The 18,540-nt window shown below is 48.8% G+C and overlaps 1 protein-coding gene and 1 long non-coding RNA gene across 9 annotated transcripts in view; one reads left to right on the forward strand and one right to left on the reverse strand.

The window, feature by feature from the left end:
• Positions 1-17,848, reverse strand: part of LOC139278699 (uncharacterized) — a 91,883-nt gene extending 74,035 nt beyond the window's left edge. For both annotated transcript variants that reach the window (XR_011596339.1, XR_011596338.1), the window contains exons 1-2: positions 17,731-17,848; positions 16,033-16,168 (exon numbers count right to left, since the gene is read on the reverse strand). This is a non-coding gene — a long non-coding RNA (uncharacterized lncRNA). The remainder of the gene's footprint in view (positions 1-16,032; positions 16,169-17,730) is intronic.
• Positions 1-18,079, forward strand: part of LOC139278696 (L-fucose kinase) — a 427,721-nt gene extending 409,642 nt beyond the window's left edge. For all 7 annotated transcript variants that reach the window (XM_070897748.1, XM_070897747.1, XM_070897753.1 and 4 more), the window contains 6 exons: positions 482-625; positions 1,456-1,575; positions 5,648-5,835; positions 10,243-10,342; positions 12,024-12,247; positions 16,053-18,079. In XM_070897748.1, coding sequence (XP_070753849.1) covers positions 482-625; positions 1,456-1,575; positions 5,648-5,835; positions 10,243-10,342; positions 12,024-12,247; positions 16,053-16,157 — 881 coding nt within the window. In that variant the 3' untranslated portion in view covers positions 16,158-18,079. The remainder of the gene's footprint in view (positions 1-481; positions 626-1,455; positions 1,576-5,647; positions 5,836-10,242; positions 10,343-12,023; positions 12,248-16,052) is intronic.
• The last annotated feature ends 461 nt before the right edge of the window (positions 18,080-18,540 follow it).

The following is an 18,540-nucleotide window of genomic DNA, read 5'->3' on the forward strand; positions in this document are numbered from 1 at the left end:
GGCCGTGACAGCGGTTTAATAAGTTGTAACGATCTCGAGTGCACTGGCTGAAAGGGTGGTGGAAGCAGATTTAATAATAACTTTCAAAAGGGAACTTGGAAAGATACATAGAAAGGAAACATTTTCAGGACCATGGGGAAAGTACACGACTAATTGGATCGCTCTTTCAGAGAGCTGGCACACACGATGGGCTGAATGGCCTCCTGCGCTGTACAATTATAAGATGATTCTCGGTGATGACAGCTCCCTCTAGGAAGAAAGGGGCGTTTTGGGAACTGGATGTGAAGTGGAGAATGGTCTGATAGAGGAATGAAAAAAAGGGGAGTCTCATAACCGATGGGATGAAGTGTGCAGGCGTGACTCTGATTCTCAATTTTATAACGCCACAGATATGAAAATGAAACAAGCCTGCCAGCGAGAATATTATTGTAGAATGTTGTGTGTTTTTCTGTTGTTTAATAAATGTACCATTTGTTGACAGGAGCCTTGTTGAAAGCAGCCTTTATCTGCACAGAAATTATCCGCTACCCTTCCCAGATATCACTGCGGGATCAGTTGATGGTGGGGTTTGGTGGTGGCTTTGAGCTTCACACTTGGTCCAGTCTCCCACATGGATCAGGCCTGGGTGAGTGACTCCAAGACAAACCTGGGAGTAGCGGCATCTGCTGGTGTCAAAGATAAATTCTGTGTCCTTCACTGCATTGCTACTTCTCCCTTCCCTTCCTGCATTCTTCAACAGTCATTGCTGATCCTCCAGGGGGCAGACTTCTGCCACAGTTACTCTATTACAGCTCTTACTCCAATGCTCCCAGCACTTGGCTCCTGAACACACTGATATTTACTCTGATAAGCCAACTAGGAAAAATCGCTTTCTATCAAGACTCATCACACCTCCTACTCTTCCTTCGGTCTTTCCCAGGAACATCTTACCTCCCTCCCTCCCTCTTTCCTTCTTCTTACCATCAGGCTTTCAAAATCCAAGCTTGTCTTTGCCTAATCACTCACTCCTTCCTGATTTATCGTGCCTTTTCTTTTACTCTGACAATGTCTTGCTCCACACACTTGGCTCTTCACCTGCGATTATTAATTATACTGTGTGAGTCTTAGACAGTGAGTGATCTACATACACACTCTCATGCACACTCTCACGCACACTCTCACACACTCACTTCCAGCAGGTGTCACTTGATAACAAGCAGTGCAGGATCCTTGACTGATATCCGTGCCTCTTTGGCTGCAGTGATCTGAAGCTATCTGGGTTCTCTAACCACTGCCTCGACTAAGGTCACTTGACTTGGCAGAGACTAGAGATTGAATCTTGTCCTATGGGGATATGAGTAATTGTGGTTACCATTGGTCGTGAATTACAAACACACACGTGAGATAGATGTGCAATGCTTAAGGCCTCAGCAAAAACTTTGCCGTGATCTGGATTGTTAATTGCTGTTATCTTAGGTACGAGCAGCATCTTGGCAGGGGCAGTGATGGCGGCCTTGATCACAGCAGCTGGAAAGTCCTGTGACACTACTTCCCTGATCCATTCCGTGCTTCACCTGGAGCAAATGCTGACCACAGGTAATCATTGGCACCATCCCAGATCGACACGCTCCAAGATTATCAAGGGAATTGGTCCGGGCAAACCGTTTCATGTGGTGAAGGAATCCAATTCCAGGAGACACAAGTTGACAACTTGGAGTAGGAAGGGGATTTGGAGAATGTATTCATCTAGAGTGTTGTGGAACAAGTTAGCTGGGAAGCGAATTGTAATGGGTTCAAGAGGCAATTCGATGTGTTTCTAGAGTGACAAGGGATTGAGGGAGATGGTGAGAAATGGGGAGATGCAATTGAGGCTTATCAAATAGGGACACGTCTGATGGTCTTTCACGTTTCTGAAAATTCTTGTGTCCTTGCCTGATCCCTGGGAGTTACAGTATTCAACCGGGCTGTCATTTACAAGATCCTTTACTGTATCGCAGGGAATAATATTCTTCAGATGCTCGATCTAATTATGTATTTTGACTTTTAGTTCCGTTTTCTCTTCTTTTCTGTTTACACCTCCTAAAGACACGAGGGCCGAAATTGCCCACTGCCCGAAACGAGTCGCACCGACTGTTTTCGATGTGTTCCATTTGCCTCAATGCACAGGGCGGACAACCGGGAGAAATTCAGCACTTTGTGGGTTTTTTTTGAAGCGAGGCGGAAGTGACCTAAACATTGGGGTGGGAGTACGGTCGGGTCGGAGTGGCTGACGCTGCAAGTCATTGCATTGGTACATCACAACGTCTCTTCCTATCAGTAATTGCAGCTTACTCTTGTACTCCAACCATCTCACAATAAAGGCTAACATACCATTTGCCTTCCTTAATTGCTTGCTGTGCATGCACGTTAACTTTCTGTAATTTGTGTACAAGGACACACAAATCCCTCCGAATACCAACATTCACTAGCCTCCATTCTGCTTTTCCATTTTTCCTGCCAAAGTGGGTCATTTCAAACTTTCCCGCATTATGGCCCCTATTTTGCTCAGCACTGGGCGGCGATTTTTCTGGCGCTCAAGGTTAGTTAAAAGTTTCCAAAGTGTTGGGGCACCGGCGCCAACTACCAGCGCCAGAATGTTTGGCGCCATATACGTTAAAAAGCAGTGTATGCGCCCTCTCTGGCCATAAGGCCAACTTTCCTCAATAACAGTTGTTTTTGAATCCACGCACAGACACAAGCAACACCGTTGGAAAAAGCCTTACCTACAGTTACAGAAATCCGCACTGGTCTACTCCTACCCCTGGCCAAAGGGCCTCCCTGGCTATTTTCAATCAACTTAATGCAGCTTAAACATAATTCAGCTGAAAGAAAACTTACATTTAATACTCCTCCTTCGTTGAGAGAACTGCAGGCAGGCAAATGAAACAGAAATCTTCACCACTCGCCTCTTCCATTGAAGTTACAAGTGGCTAAAAATTTTCAAAGATATTCCCAAAGTCCAGGGAAGCCTTCTTTCAAATGGCAGCCGAAATCACCACATCAACAAAAACACCAAGGGAAACCTTTTCCAAATCTTCTACGCAGCCGACTCGTCCCGCTGCTATCCCAGGCTGAAGGTCCTCCACACACGGCCCACTGCTATCCCCAACCTCCACACACACTGCTATCCACGTTCTCCACACACACAGCCCACTGCTATCCCAGGCCGAAGGTACTCCACACACATGGCCCACTGCTATCCCCAACCTCCACACACACAGCCCACTGCTATCCCAGGCCGATGGTCCTCCACACAAGACAGTGCAACACATTCCAGGCACATCTGAAAGCATCAGTGCTTTATAATAAAAACTGGACATTTAATTTTCTTTATTAAATAATCTCCCTAAAATGTTTAATGATTTAATACAGTGTTGCAATGCTTAGGTGGACCAGAATAAGCAATAATATATTTGAACGGATATTTAATTAGTGTAAAAATGTCGTTATACACTAGAGTAGGGTCTGATCATCCTCATCAGTATGTTTAGTTCTAGAACTTCCCATCTACTCTCAGTTAAGTCTACCAGGGACACAATTTCTTGTGTGAGAAATCTCTTGCCCCTTACAGCTTCCCATTCTCCGCCTCCGTCTCTGTCCCTTTCGCCTTCTCTGCGCACTTCCCTTGCATCCATCTTTTGATAAAAACTGTATTTCCTACCTGTAAATCCACCTCTGCCACCAATGGATTCTCACAGGTGATCCAGACAGACCCTACACGTGCTGATTTTTATTTTTTCAGCGCATGCTCAGTGCATTTTAGGCGCAGTCAGTTAGCACCGCCCCCCGAGATGGCGTGACAGTCAGATTTCCTTTGCCGGACTCTAGCGATTTTTTTTATTGCCGCTGACGGTGCTCAAAGAAACGTGTGTACAGGTGAGTGGGCACCATAATTTTTGTTTGGGGAAAATTGGAGCCTATTTTCCATCTCCCATGTTCTTGCGCTCTCATTTAACCAGATTATATCACTTTACAGCCTCCTTGCATCCTCCTCACAGCTTACTTTCCCACCTAGCTTTGCATCATCAGCAAACTAGGATATATTACACTCCGTCCCCTCATCTAAGCCATTGATATAGATTGTAAATAGCTGAGGCCCAAGCACTGATTCTCCACTTGTTACACCCTGCCATCCAACAATGACCCGTTTATTCCTACTCTCTGTTTGCTGTCCGTTAACCAATCCTCAATCCATGCGAATATATGACCCCCAATCCCATTCTTCATGGGATGCAGCCCTCACCTGCTGAGTGCTTACCAGAAGGGTAAGCAAACCTTACCCCACTCTAACCCAGGAGATGCTAATTCTGTAATTCCACCTGCTCTCCGAGCAGAGACCAGCTATATCAATACAAACCAGAGATTAAACCAGGCATTTTCTGGTGTACGACTATCCACTGAGCCGCTGGTACGTGTGCTTATCACACGGAAATGTATTTTACTGAGATGCTCAATAATCCTAAATGTAATGACAATAGCTGAAGGACTTTTCAAAGCGGGCCACTGTTGCTACTCTGTGATTAACCAAATGAGGATGCCCTGGGGGGAAAGACCGTCAATGTTTCCCTTACCTGAGAAAGAGGGTTCTGTTACAGCACAGTGCTACTGAAAATTGTGGGACTCCCAACCTCCCCCCTGGTCCAACCTCACCCCTCTCATTTCGTGCCACCTCACACCTCCTCCTCTCCACCTCGCCCCTCTTCCCTACCTTGTCCCTCCTCCCCACCTCGCCCCTCCTCCCCATCTCATCCCTCCTCCCTACCTCGCCCTTCCTCCCCTCCTCGCCCCTCACCTCACCCCACTTCGCCCTTCCTCCCCACCTCGCCCCTCCTCCCCATCTCATCCCTCCTCCCCACCTCGCCCCTCCTCCCCACTTCGCCCCTCCTCCCCACTTCGCCCTTCCTCCCCACCTCGCATCCTCCTCCCCACCTCGCCCCTCCTCCCCACCTCGCCCCTCCTCCCCACCTCGCCCCTCCTCCCCACTTCGCCCTTCCTCCCCTCCTCGCCCCTTCCCTCACCTCTCCCCACCTCGCCCCTCCTCCCCACCTCGCCCCTCCTCCCCACCTCGCCCCTCCTCCCCACCTCGCCCCTCCTCCCCACCTCGCCCCTCCTCCCTACCTCGCCCCTCCTCCCCACCTCGCCCCTCCTCCCCACTTCGCCCCTCCTCCCCACTTCGCCCTTCCTCCCCACCTCGCATCCTCCTCCCCACCTCGCCCCTCCTCCCCACCTCGCCCCTCCTCCCCACCTCGCCCCTCCTCCCCTCCTCGCCCCTTCCCTCACCTCTCCCCACCTCGCCCCTCCTCCCCACCTCGCCCCTCCTCCCCACCTCGCCCCTCCTCCCCACCTCGCCCCTCCTCCCCACTTCGCCCCTCCCCCCACCTCGCCTCGCCCGATATGCAGCTCATGGACTATCAGGCAGGGATGCTCACGGGCAGCCAATCCAAGAATGCCCATTATGCACAGCTGCCCCCGATGAATCTCTGATCATTTATCTCATTGCTGTTTGTGGGACCTTGCTGTGCGCAAATTGTCTGCCTGGGCTGTAAAGCACCTTGGGACATCCTGAGGTCATGAAAGGTGCTATATAAATGCAAATCTTTCTCCTTAGTAACATCACTTCCTTTTCCAGGTGGAGGCTGGCAGGATCAGGTGGGGGGCCTGGTGCCTGGAATCAAGATGGGTCGCTCCAAGCCCCAGTTGCCGCTGCGAGTGGACATTGAGCGCATTGCAGTGACGGACGAGTTTGTGAAGATCCTAAATGACCACTTGCTGCTGGTATATACGGGGAAAACACGGCTTGCTCGCAACCTGTTACAGGTAGGACCGCTCATCGCATAACCGTGGTGGTCTCGGGAGCTACCCGAGATCACTCTATCGGGTCTCTAATACTTCTATATTACAGGTGTAGCACAATACCCTCTACCAACTCCCAGCAGAAAATATTATGGGAAATCGGAGACCATGGGCTCAATTTTCCCCGTTCTTTTTGGAGCAGGCTGCTCTTTTTGGCCCAGGTTGAAAAACCAGGTTCCCCAATCAATTTGCACCAGCCGAACTCAGTTAGTTTCCATTTTTTTAGGTCAGTTTTTTTTTCAGCCAAAGGGGGCGTAACCAGCCACCCGCACCAATTCTGGCCATTTTGGGAAGTTTGGCCGGCTCCGAGTTACTCCAGTTGTGCTTAGGCCAGCGTATGTGGTCCCTCCAGAAAAACCTTCCGGAGAGTTAAGGAAATCAGCACAGGTATGGAGATTGGCGCAGCAGATGCCCCGGACACACTAAAAGAATTGAAAAATACATATCAGCAACTTACCTCCAACCCCGCCCGAAGGGTTTGCTGGTCCGGTCTCATTAGAGAGCGAGAAAGACCCTGGTTACCAGGGTAGCCCAATCTTTTTGGCGCAGATCAAGGCTCCACCCCCAAAACTAAAGGTTGGGTCACGCCAGGCCAAAACATACAAACATAGAAACATAGAAAATAGGTGCAGGAGTAGGCCATTCGGCCCTTCTAGCCTGCACCACCATTCAATGAGTTCATGGCTGAACATGCAACTTCAGTACCCCATTCCTGCTTTCTCGCCATACCCCTTGATCCCCCTAGTAGTAAGGACTACATCTAACTCCTTTTTGAATATAATAAGTGAATTGGCCTCAACAACTTTTTGTGGTAGAAAATTCTACAGGTTCACCACTCTCTGGGTGAAGAAGTTTCTCCTCATCTCGATCCTAAATGGCTTCCCCCTTATCCTTAGACTGTGACCCCTGGTTCTGGACTTCCCCAACATTGGGAACATTCTTCCTGCATCTAACCTGTCTAAACCCGTCAGAATTTTAAACGTTTCTATGAGATCCCCTCTCATTCTTCTGAACTCCAGTGAATACAAGCCCAGTTGGTCCACTCTTTCTTGATATATCAGTCCCGCCATCCCGGGAATCAGTCTGGTGAATCTTCGCTGCACTCCCTCAATAGCAAAAATGTCCTTCCTCAAGTTAGGAGACCAAAACTGTACACGATACTCCAGGTGTGGCCTCACCAAGGCCCTGTACAACTGTAGCAACACCTCCCTGCCCCTCTACTCACATCCCCTCGCTATGAAGGCCAACATGCCATTTGCTTTCTTAACCGCCTGCTGTACCTGCATGCCAACCTTCAATGACTGATGTACCATGACACCCAGGTCTCGTTGCACCTCCCCTTTTCCTAATCTGTCACCATTCAGATAACAGTCTGTCTCTCTGTTTTTAGCACCAAAGTGGATAACCTCACATTTATCCACATTATACTTCATCTGCCATGCATTTGCCCACTCACCTAACCTATCCAAGTCACTCTGCAGCCTCATAGCATCCTCCTCGCAGCTCACACTGCCACCCAACTTAATGTCATCCGCAAATTTGGAGATACTACATTTAATCCCCTCGTCTAAATCATTAATGTACAATGTAAACAGCTGGGGCCCCAGCACAGAACCTTGCGGTACCCCACAAGTCACTGCCTGCCATTCTGAAAAGTACCCATTTACTCCTACTCTTTGCTTCCTGTCTGCCAACCAGTTCTCAATCCACGTCAGCACACTACCCCCAATCCCATGTGCTTTAACTTTGCACATTAATCTGTTGTTGGGACCTTGTCGAAAGCCTTCTGAAAGCCCAAATACACCACATCAACTGCTTCTCCTTTGTCCACTCTACTGGAAACATCCTCAAAAAATTCCAGAAGATTTGTCAAGCATGATTTCCCTTTCATAAATCCATGCTGACTTGGACCTATCATGTCACCTCTTTCCAAATGTGCTGCTATGAAATCCTTAATAATTGATTCCATCATTTTACCCACTACCAATGTCAGGCTGACCGGTCTATAATTCCCTGTTTTCTCTCTCCCTCCTTTTTTTAAAAAGTGGGGTTACATTGGCTACCCTCCATTCGATAGGAACTGATCCAGAGTCTATGGAATGTTGGAAAATGACTGTCAATGCATCCGCTATTTCCAAGGCCACCTCCTGAAGTACTCTGGGATGCAGACCATCAGGCCCTGGGGATTTATCGGCCTTCAATCCCATCAATTTCCCCAACACAATTTCCCGACTAATAAGGATTTCCCTCAGTTCCTCCTTCTTACTAGACCCTCTGACCCCTTTTATATCCGGAAGGTTGTTTGTGTCCTCCTTAGTGAATACCGAACCAAAGTACTTGTTCAAAATGAAGCAATCCAACGGGGAAACTTAGAATATATTTTTTTGCCGTACTTAGGCCCCAAAAAATCCAGCATAACTCTTCAAGTATGCCAAAAAAATGCTTTGGGCAAAATTGGGCTCTATGCTGCTGGCTTAAATTCACTGAGCTAGGCTCTCCCATTGATCTGAGCCATAAGACCAGGAAGGTCCCAGGTATGATCTCCACCCTGTGCTGAGTTGGCTCAGTGGGTAGCACTGTTGCCTCTGAGTCACAATGTGATGGGTTCAAGCCCTACTTCAGGACTTGTGCTCACAATCTCGGCTGACACTTCCCTCAGCAATGTGCTGCCGAAGGTGCCGTCTCTCAGATGAGACGTTAAATTGTGGTTCCCTCAGTTGGATGTCAAAAGATTCTTCGAGTTAGCTGGTCTTAGACAGGAAATATTAAAGCCTCTGGAGAGGGAGTTATAAGAACTAGATTGAGACAGCCCAAACTCACTCACCCTGAGAGCTTGTAGAGAGAGACTTTCATCCCTTCACTTTGATTAAAATCAGATCTCAGAGCCGAGAGTGCTTTCCTGCAGTATAACATACCAGTCTACACTCTAGCTCGAGTCCAATGTTGATGTTGTGGATGCTGAGTCAATTGAAATGTCACATTTTTGTTGGGTGTGGATATATAGCAAAGATGGGTAAATGGAGTTAGGGTACAGATCAGCCGCGATATAATTGAATGAAGAAACAGGCTCATCGGGCTCCTGTTCCTAGTTGGCTGATTTTTCTCTCCCTTACAAAAACAAATGGCCAAAGTCCAAGTGAGCCTCCCTCCATCATCTCTCAATAGTGGGACCTCACCGAGCTGAGGTAAGTTCGCTCAAGTGATCATTGCAAAGCTTTGCACATGCCTGATTTATATTAAAATAAAGACTCCACCTGTGACTCATTCGCACAGTGAGGTTCCTTGCTGACCAGATCAGGAGAAACACCCCCCATAACCTAAAGTTAGAGCTCGGCCAGGGAGGAGTGAAATCAGGCAGCAGTTTTTCACACAAAGGGTTGTGAAAATGTGGAATTCTCTCCCCCAAAAAACTGTGGATGCAGAGGAACAATTGAAATGTTCAAGACTAAAGATACAGATTTCGTCAAGAGATATGGGATCAAGGCGGGTAAATGGAGTTGAGGTACAGATCAGATATGAGGGCTGAATGACCTCCTCCTGACCCTATTTCCACCTCATCCATGCCTTTGTTCCCTCTAGACTGGACTATTCCAATGTACTCCTGGCTGGCCTCCCACATTCTACCCTATGTAAACTAGAGGTGATCCAAAACTCGGCTGCCCGTGTCCTAACTCGCACCAAGTCCCACTTACCCATCACTCCCTGTGCTCACTGACCTACATTGGCTTCCGATTAAGCAACGCCTCGATTTCAAAATTCTCATCCTTATTTTCAAATCCCTCCATGGCCCTCACCCCTCTCTATCTCTGTAATCTCCTCCAGCCCCACAACCACCGCCCCCCCCCCCCCCCCCCCCGCCCGCCCAAGATGTCTGCGCTCCTCTAATTCAGCCCTCTTGAGCATCCCTGATTATAATCACGCAACCATTGGTGGCTGTGCCTTCTGTTGCCTAGGCCCCAAGCTCTAGAACTCCTTGCCTAAACCTCTCCGCCTCTCTACCTCTCTTTCTTCCTTTAAGACGCTCCTTAAAACCTAATTCTTTGACCAGGCTTGGTCACCTGCACTAATTTCTACTTATGCGGCTTGGTGTCAAATTTTTAGCGCATAATACTCCTGTGAAGCGCCTTGGGACGTTTCACTACGTTAAAGGCGCTATATAAATACATGTTGTTGTTGGAACACTTTCCTCAGGCATGGTAAATTAGAAAGAGGGTTAACCCGGGTACAGGAGCTCCCAGGTATCAGTGACAGAGTGTCAGCAGCAGAAGCCAGTGAAGTGCTCCTGGTCTGATACACATGGAAGTGACCAGCATGAACAATCTGGAAGTCGCACTAATCCCAGTTTCTGTGATTGTTTTGGTTGCTTCGCAGGATGTGCTGAGGAATTGGTACGCCAGGCTTCCCAGTATCGTGGAGAATGCTGACGCACTGGTCAGGAATGCGGAGGAATGTGCACAAGCTTTTATCGAAGGTAAGCAAGGGTGCAGGAGAAGGACCAGGTGCCACAGGCTCTCGCTGTGGGAAAGGCATCACCTTGTGTAAAGTACGGAGCAGAAAGTTCCAGGTAAGATTCCGGATAAAGCCACTTCCCACAGTGATACTAAACTGTAGGAGGGCCCAGGTTTGCTCTCTGGCCTAGCCTGAGTTAGGTCACTCTCTGGCCTGAGTTAGGATCACTCTCTGGCCTGCCTGAGTTAGGGTCACTCTCTGGCCTGCCTGAGTTAGGGTCACTCTCTGGCCTGAGTTAGGGTCACTCTCTGGCCTGCCTGAGTTAGGGTCACTCTCTGGCCTGAGTTAGGGTCACTCTCTGGCCTAGCTTGAGTTAGGGTCACTCTCTGGCCTGAGTTAGGGTCGCTCTCTGGCCTGGCCTGAGTTAGGGTCACACTCTGGCCTGAGTTAGGGTCACTCTCTGGCCTGGACTGAGTTAGAGTCACTCTCTGGCCTGGCCTGAGTTAGGGTCACTCTCTGGCCCGAGTTAGGGTCACTCTCTGGCCTGAGTTAGGGTCACTCTCTGGCCTGAGTTAGGACCTCTCTTTTTACCCAGGACGAAGCTATCGATGGGGCCCAATGTGCAATTGTGGCTCCTGCTGCAGTCTAACTTCTAGTGTCAGCTTTGGCTCAGCGGTCACACTCTGAGTCAGCAGGTCGTTCACTCAAGCCCCACTCCAGAGACTTGAGCACATGAAAGGGTCATTGACCTGAAACATTAACTCTGTTTCTCTCTCCACAGATGCTGCCTGACCTGCTGAGTATTTACAGCATTTTCTGTTTTTATTTCAGATTCCATCACCGGCAGTATTTTGCTTTTGATCTGGATGCAGTACTGAGGGGGTGCTGCACTGTCGGAGGTGCCACCTTTCGGTTGAGGCCTCATCTGCCCTTTTGTGTGGAAATAATTGATCCCATGACACTATTTCTAAGAGTTCTCCCGGTGTCCTGGCTAGCATTTCATCGTAGGCAGTCCCTCGAACGAGGATGACTTGCTTCCACAAGAGTTCACAGATGTTTCAATGAAGGACCAGATCTTCCAGATCCTGAACTCCAATTGAGGGGGTGGAAGATGCCTGTATGTGGATTTTTTTAACGTGTGGTGACCGTTGCACACCAGCCACCACACGGGCTCAGAGTTAGGTCTTTATCCAGTGGCAAGGGTTGAACCAGGACGACTGGAGACCTGCTCTGCTGCACGGACCTAGTGTGCACACATATCGCAGTGTGGGCTGGCCCGTGCTGCCCCATGGCCCTCGACTCTTCTGGGCCCCGTACCCTCATATCGCCGCATCTCCGCCACAATGTCCCAGGGCCTGGTGCTCCAGCTCTATTTATAGCCCCGACCTGCGGAGGTGTTCTCACACAGGTCGTGGTGGCCCACGGCTACCATTTATCCCTCAACCAACATCACTAAAACATTTATCTCATTGCTGTTTGTGGGATCTCGCTGGGTACAAACCGCCATGTTTTCCTACATTACAGCAGTGACAATACTTCAATAATACTTCACCAGCTGTGAGGTGCTTCGGGACGTCCTGAGTATATGACAAGTGCTACGTAAAGTTCTACCCAACTGGAGTCAACAGCTTCAGGAGAGGAAGTGAGAGAATAAGGAGAGAAAAAAATGTACATTTAAAAAGTATAATCTGTGCATTTGACAGGTGATCTCTCCCGGATCGGGCAGTGCCTGAACACCTACTGGCAGCAGAAGAAGAGCATGGCCCCCGGGTGTGAGCCGTCTGCGGTTCGACAGATGATGGCGGTCCTCCAGCCCCATGTTCACGGGCAAAGCTTGGCCGGGGCGGGTGGTGGAGGCTTCCTTTATCTGCTGACCAGGAAACCTCGGCAGAAGGAGGAGATTGAGAGGATACTGAGAGCGAGCGAGGTAAGGTGGCCAAGCTGTCGCTGAAACCCCCACCGTCACGGAATCACGGTTTTCCCACTGCGCTCCAATCACATTCCTTGGCTGCCGTGGAATTCCAAGCTGCTGTAATCCTCAGAGTTCAGTCACACATTCCCAACATTACAATCTTGGGATGAGAAGGAACAGGGACTGTTTACATTAAGGTGATCTAAACGCAATCTTCAAATATTTTGCGGAGGAAAAATGTGTTATGGGATATAAGGAAGGGGGACAATTAGTCATCGCCAGTAGCGCAAAATAGCCAAAGCGAATCAGGAGCGCGATTTTCTTTCCCATTGAAGTAGACCAATTTCACCTTAAGGGGCCCAGCTTGTGCCATTGTTTTAGATACCTCTACTGTGTTGCTTAATATTTGCCTTTTAATTCATATATTTTTCTTCTCCTCTGTGATATCCCATACCCGAGTCAGGCAGGTCCAGGGCACTTCCTGCTAAGCCAGTCTGTCTCACTAATGGGACCTGGAGGTGCAGACTTGTCACGGGGTAGTGGGGGGGTGGGGTAGGGGCTGCGATTCTTCCCACTCGGCTCCCGATAACCCCGCAAGTCTAGGCCAGGTGAGGTGAGGTCCTGCCTGGCCAAACACCAGGAAGCGTGCAGTTTCAGCGGGTTAAACTCCAGCACTACCCCGTGCACACCCAGGAGTCTGTAAGACTTAGCCTTTACCAACCTGCGGCCAAAGTGCTCAGACTTGGATAAGGTGTGTCTGTCCCTACAGGGAGAGTCCGTGCCCTCCATAACAAGCAAACACAACTCTATCCATGGCGATTTCTCTCTACCTTGGTTTGCTCAGTGTGGTGACAGTTTCTGTCCATTCAAACCTCCAAAGGACCAAACAAAAGCAGGTTTTAGTTTTGTTTTGCCGCCCTCCCCTGACTGGGTACAGCTGCACAGGGTAAGCAACCCTCTCATCAGCATCATCATAGGCAGTCCCTCGAAGCGAGGATGGCTTGCTTCCAAGCCAAAAAGGGTTGAGTTCACAGGTGTTTCAATGAAGGACCTAATATTCCAGGTCCCGAACTACATCCTGAAGGGTGGAAGATGCCTGTGCGTGGATTTTTTTAATGTGTGGTGGCCGTTGCACACCAGCCACCACACGGGCTTGACAGAGCTAGGCCTTGGTCCAGTGGCAAGGGTTACCAAGACGACTGGAGACCTGCTCTGCTGCATGGACCTAGTGCTCACACATATCGCAGTGTGGGCTGGCCTATGCTGCCCCTGGGCCCTCGCCTCTTCTGGGCCCCAAACTCACGCCTCTCCTGGGCCCACAACTCTCTACTACCTTGGCTAAGTCACATGTGAGCCGAGACAGTGAGGTTTGGGAGGCTACTCAACTGTGAGCGGCATCACAGCCAAGCCTGAACTTATCCTCAACTGATGTTCACGCATGGTGCACTGGCAGGAACAGGAACCTTGGTCAGCCTTTCCTCTTCCCTAGTCTCCCTACTGCTGGCCTGGCTGGGATCAGCTGACAACGCAGCCTGGGATATTTTACCCATGTGGCTCAGTGCCACATTGGGTGATGCCTTTACCCACTGAGCTATTGAGGCAATCCATGGCAACCTGAACCTGTTACAGTCGCTCAAAGTTCTTTTTCTCTGTGTTATTTCGATCCTCCCACGCACTAGGTGCTGAGTGAGAGGGAAGATCTGCACTTGGGCCCCTGTAGTTCCTGCTTCAGTTGGCCAATAGATGATGTAGGAGCAACCCCTGGCCCTGACACAGGAATGTGAGTCCTCAACTCAGCAGCTTCCTGTCGGGCAGAGGCCGCACCAGTAACAACGCAGATTCACCAGAACCAGGGGTCACAGTCTAAGGATAAGGGGTAAGCCATTTAGGACCAAGATGAGGAGAAACTTCTTCACCCAGAGAGTGGTGAACCTGTGGAATTCTCTACCACAGAAAGTTGTTGAGGCCAATTCACTAAATATATTCAAAAAGGAGTTAGATGTAGTCCTTACTACTAGGGGGATCAAGGGGCATGGCGAGAAAGCAGGAATGGGGTACTGAAGTTGCATGTTCAGCCATGAACTCATTGAATAACGGTGCAGGCTCGAAGGGCCGAATGGCCTACTCCTGCACCTATTTTCTATGTTTCTATACCGGGGCTTCTGAGGGCATAGACTAGACGTATTCCCTCGAGTAGAAGATTACGGCTGATCTGATTGATGTGTTTAAGGTGATTAAAGGGATTTGATTGGGTAGATAGAGAGAAACTATTTCCTCCGGTAGGTCAGTCCAGAACAAGGGGAATTAACCTCTAAATATTAAAGCTAGGCTGTTCAGGGGTGATGTCAGGAAGTGCTTCTTCACACACAGGGTAGTGGGAATCTGGAACTCTCTCCCCTAAAAGCTGTTGAGGCTTGTGGGGGGGGGGGGGGGGGGGGGAGGTGGAGCGGGGTCAATTGAAAATGTCAAAACTTGGATTGAGCGATTTTTGTTAGGTAAGGACATTAAGAGTTACGGAACCAAGATGGGTGATGCGGTTAAGATACAGATCAGGCTCGAGGAGCTGAATGGCCTCCTCCTGTTCCTATCGAATTCATGTGGGGATTGCCTGTAAAACTCAGAGCTGGAAGGTGAGTGTAGGGCAGCACCTCCCTGTGTAGTTAGCAGAAAAGGAATTTTCCCACCATTTCGGAGCTATCTTGGCTCTCAGACCCTGGACCCCCTCCCAGCTTTTTGGAGACATTCCCCCATTTCCAGCAAGCTCTCCCCCTCCCCCTCCCATACTGAGTAGTTTGAATGGCTGCCCAACAATTTCTAAAATGTTACCTGAATAACAAAAGCTGTCTTTGTAAAATAATCTGGATTTCTCCACCTCCTCCTGCCCTGCAGCCAATAGTCACTGAGGTTGAGAAAGCTCTTGATGAATTTTTCATCATCGACAAGAGAAATATCAGACTTTGTGCCAGGCTCCCTATCTCCTCCTGTCCGGAATCCTAGCTCTCACTGTCTCCACAGAGCTATTGGTCTGTTGTCGAGAAGATGAGGGTGAGATGTTAATGGATTTGAACATAAGAACACAAGAATTAGGAGCAGGAGTAGGCCATTCGGCCCCTCAAACCTGCTTCGCCATTCAATGAGATCATGGCTGATCTTCTACCTCAACTCCACTTTCCTGCACTGTCCCCATATCACTGGATTCCCTTAATATTCAAAAATCTATCGATCTCTATCTTGAATATACTCAAAGACTGAGCCTCCACAGCCCTCTGGGATAGAGAATTCCAAAGATTCACCACCCTCTGAGTGAAGAAGTTTCTCCTCATCTCAGTCCTAAATGGTCGAGACTGTGACTGTGACCCCTGGTTCTAGACTCCCCAGCCAGAGGAAACATCCACCCTGCATCTACCCGGTCAAAATCTATAAAAATGTTGTATGTTTCAATGAGATCACCTCTCATTCTTCTAAACTCTAGAAAATTAGGCCTAGTCTACTCAATCTCTCCTCATAGGACAATCTCCCATCCCAGGAATCAGTCTGGTGAATCTTCGCTACACTCCCTCTATGGCAAGTATATCCTTCCTTAGGTAAGGAGACCAAAACTGTACACAGTACTCCAGGTGTGGTCTCACCAGGACCCTATATAATTGCAGTAAGACGTCTTTACTCTTATACTCAAACCCTCTTGTAATAAAGGCCAACATACCATTTGCTTTCTTAATTGCTTGCTGTACCTGCATGTTAACTTTCAGTGATTCGTGTACAAGGACACCTCTGAACACTAATATTTCCCAATCTCTTACCATTTCTGACCACCTTACAGGGTTTGGGGAACTTCAATGTCCATGAGGTGGAGGTCGATGTGACTGGAATCACCGTGTGTCTGACTGCAACAGAAGGACAATCAAATCCTACACGGATTATCTGACACGCCATCTCCTGCCCGATCAAATAACATTTGGGTTAAACTGGCATCATGGACAAACTTTGGACTGTCATGAATAAATCAGGGAGAAATCACTGGGAATAATGAAGAATTTGATTACATTTGAGAGAATTTCAAATCATTGGAGGTATCGATAACTTTTTTGACAGCATAGTTTATTTTATGAAGACAAATGGATCAGAAGCATTCCATAGAATCGCATCGCATAGCAGTCGGCATTGAGCTGAAGCGATTACAGATGCTGCTGTGACTGTAAGAATGAAGTTTGAATGCTTTGTAACTTTGCTCACACTTCGGGACTAGGTGCTTTGAAGTAACACTTCATGAGATTTTTGGTCATTTTTGGGGGGGAAGAGTGTGGGGAATAAGAGTTTTAAATTATTATTATTAATTCTTGGCATTTATTGCACATCCCTAGTTGTGCTGGTTTGATACATCTGAGTGGCTCGCAGGGCCACTTCAGCTGGCAGGTAAATGTCAGCCACATCGGTGTGAGACTGGAGTCACATATAGGCCAGACCGGGTAAAAACGGCAGGTTTCCTTCCCTACAGGACATCAGTGAACCAGTTGGGCTTCTTGGTCACTTTTATGAATAATCAGCTTTTTATTTCCAAAATGTTTTAACTGAATTCACGCAGCCCTGGTGGGATTGGAATTCCTGTTCTCTGGATTACTAGTCCAGGTCCCTGGATTATTAGAGCAGTAACATAATCACTAGACTGCAGTACTGTTAACCTTCTCGCTCGGGTTCCCACACTGCACACATTCCCAGGACAGGCAGATGACCTGCTCTGAACATTGTTTTGATGCCCACCACTCAGAGCTACAGGAGCAGCCCTGGGGTGATTCTCCATCCTGGGGACGTAGTGTTCCCCCGGGGTGATTCTCCATCCTGGGGACGCTGTGTTCCCCGGGGTGATTCTCCATCCTGGGGACACACGCTCGCCTCAGGGTGATTCTCCATCCCGGGGACACACGCTCCTTCTGGGGTGATTCTCCATCCTGGGGACGCACGCTCCTTCCGGGGTGATTCTCCATCCTGGGGACACACGCTCCCCCCGGGGTGGGAGGAGGCTCGTGTGGAGCATAGACCTGTTTCTGTCCTGAAAATACTTTGAAACACTTTGTAATTTGTGTAGGCAGAGCTATCATTGAGGGCAGTGGGATGAGAATTGTATTGCTCTAGCAAAGAGCCAGACAGACTCAATGGGCCAAATGGCCTCCAGCTGTGCTGTAAAGTCCTGGGTCGAAATTGGGTACCGCCATTTTTGAGGTGGTGTCACCGCCTGAGTGATGATTTTACCACCAGGCATTGGGTGCAGGCTCAAACTGCCAAATTCAGTTTTTACACCCAGAGAGGACAGAGCAGCGTGAAAAAGTGGCGTTGCACATTCATCCTCGGACCGGAGCTCAGGAGGCCGACTGAATTTTGCCACGCTAGCTGAAAAACGGGAAGAAAGAAACAAAACCTCAAACTTCTCCGACTCACACACAAACTTCCCCACTGTTAAAACTAATGAAAAGATGAAGAAATAAATAAAGAAAAAAACTTACCTTGCTCTCTGGGCGAATCTGCCCGAGTTCCGCTGTTTACTCACCACATTTTTCAGGCTGTAAGAACGCCTGCCGGGAAGGCCGACGTTCAAACTATATATCGCGATAGAGGCGCCAAGGAGGCGTTGCACGCTGGATGACGTCACCAAAGAGCTGACTTAATTTCTGCGCAGTCGTGGAGGTCGCTTAGCGTTGACGGTAGGCCTGTGCCGCCCATTAGCCGCCTTCCGCCAGCACTAACGGAATTTCGACCCCCTGTGGTTCTATGAGATTGATGATTCTCTGCTGAGACTGTGCTAATTGTGTCACAATTAAAATCACCAAATAAACTGGTTAGATCACCTGTTAACTCTGAAGATTTCTTTTGACAGTGAAATGGTGCTGTGAGCAGAGCTTAATATGATGTTGGCCCTCTGCTAAAATAATAATTTAAGGTATTTTTAAAAATTAAAATAAGATAAGGTAATTCTTTTTTATAAAAAGCTATAAGCTGATACCTGCCTCTCCCCAGTAACACGGACTCCATATTGATTGAATCTTGGCCCTTCCTGCAACATCATTATCATAGGCAGTCCCTCGAAATCGAGGAAGACTCGCTTCCACTCTAAAAGTGAGTTCTCAGGTGACTGAACAGTCCAATACGGGAATTACAGTCTCTGTCACAGGTGGGACAGACAGTGGTTGAAGGAAAGGGTGGGTGGGAAGTCTGGTTTGCCACACGCTGTTGCCCTTGATTTCTGCATGCTCTCGGCGACGAGACTCGAGATGCTCAGCGCCCTCCCAGAGGCTCTTTCTCCACTTATGCGTGCT

The sequence above is a fragment of the Pristiophorus japonicus genome, chromosome 13 (assembly GCF_044704955.1).
Source record: "Pristiophorus japonicus isolate sPriJap1 chromosome 13, sPriJap1.hap1, whole genome shotgun sequence".
NCBI classification, from domain to species: Eukaryota; Metazoa; Chordata; class Chondrichthyes; family Pristiophoridae; genus Pristiophorus; species Pristiophorus japonicus.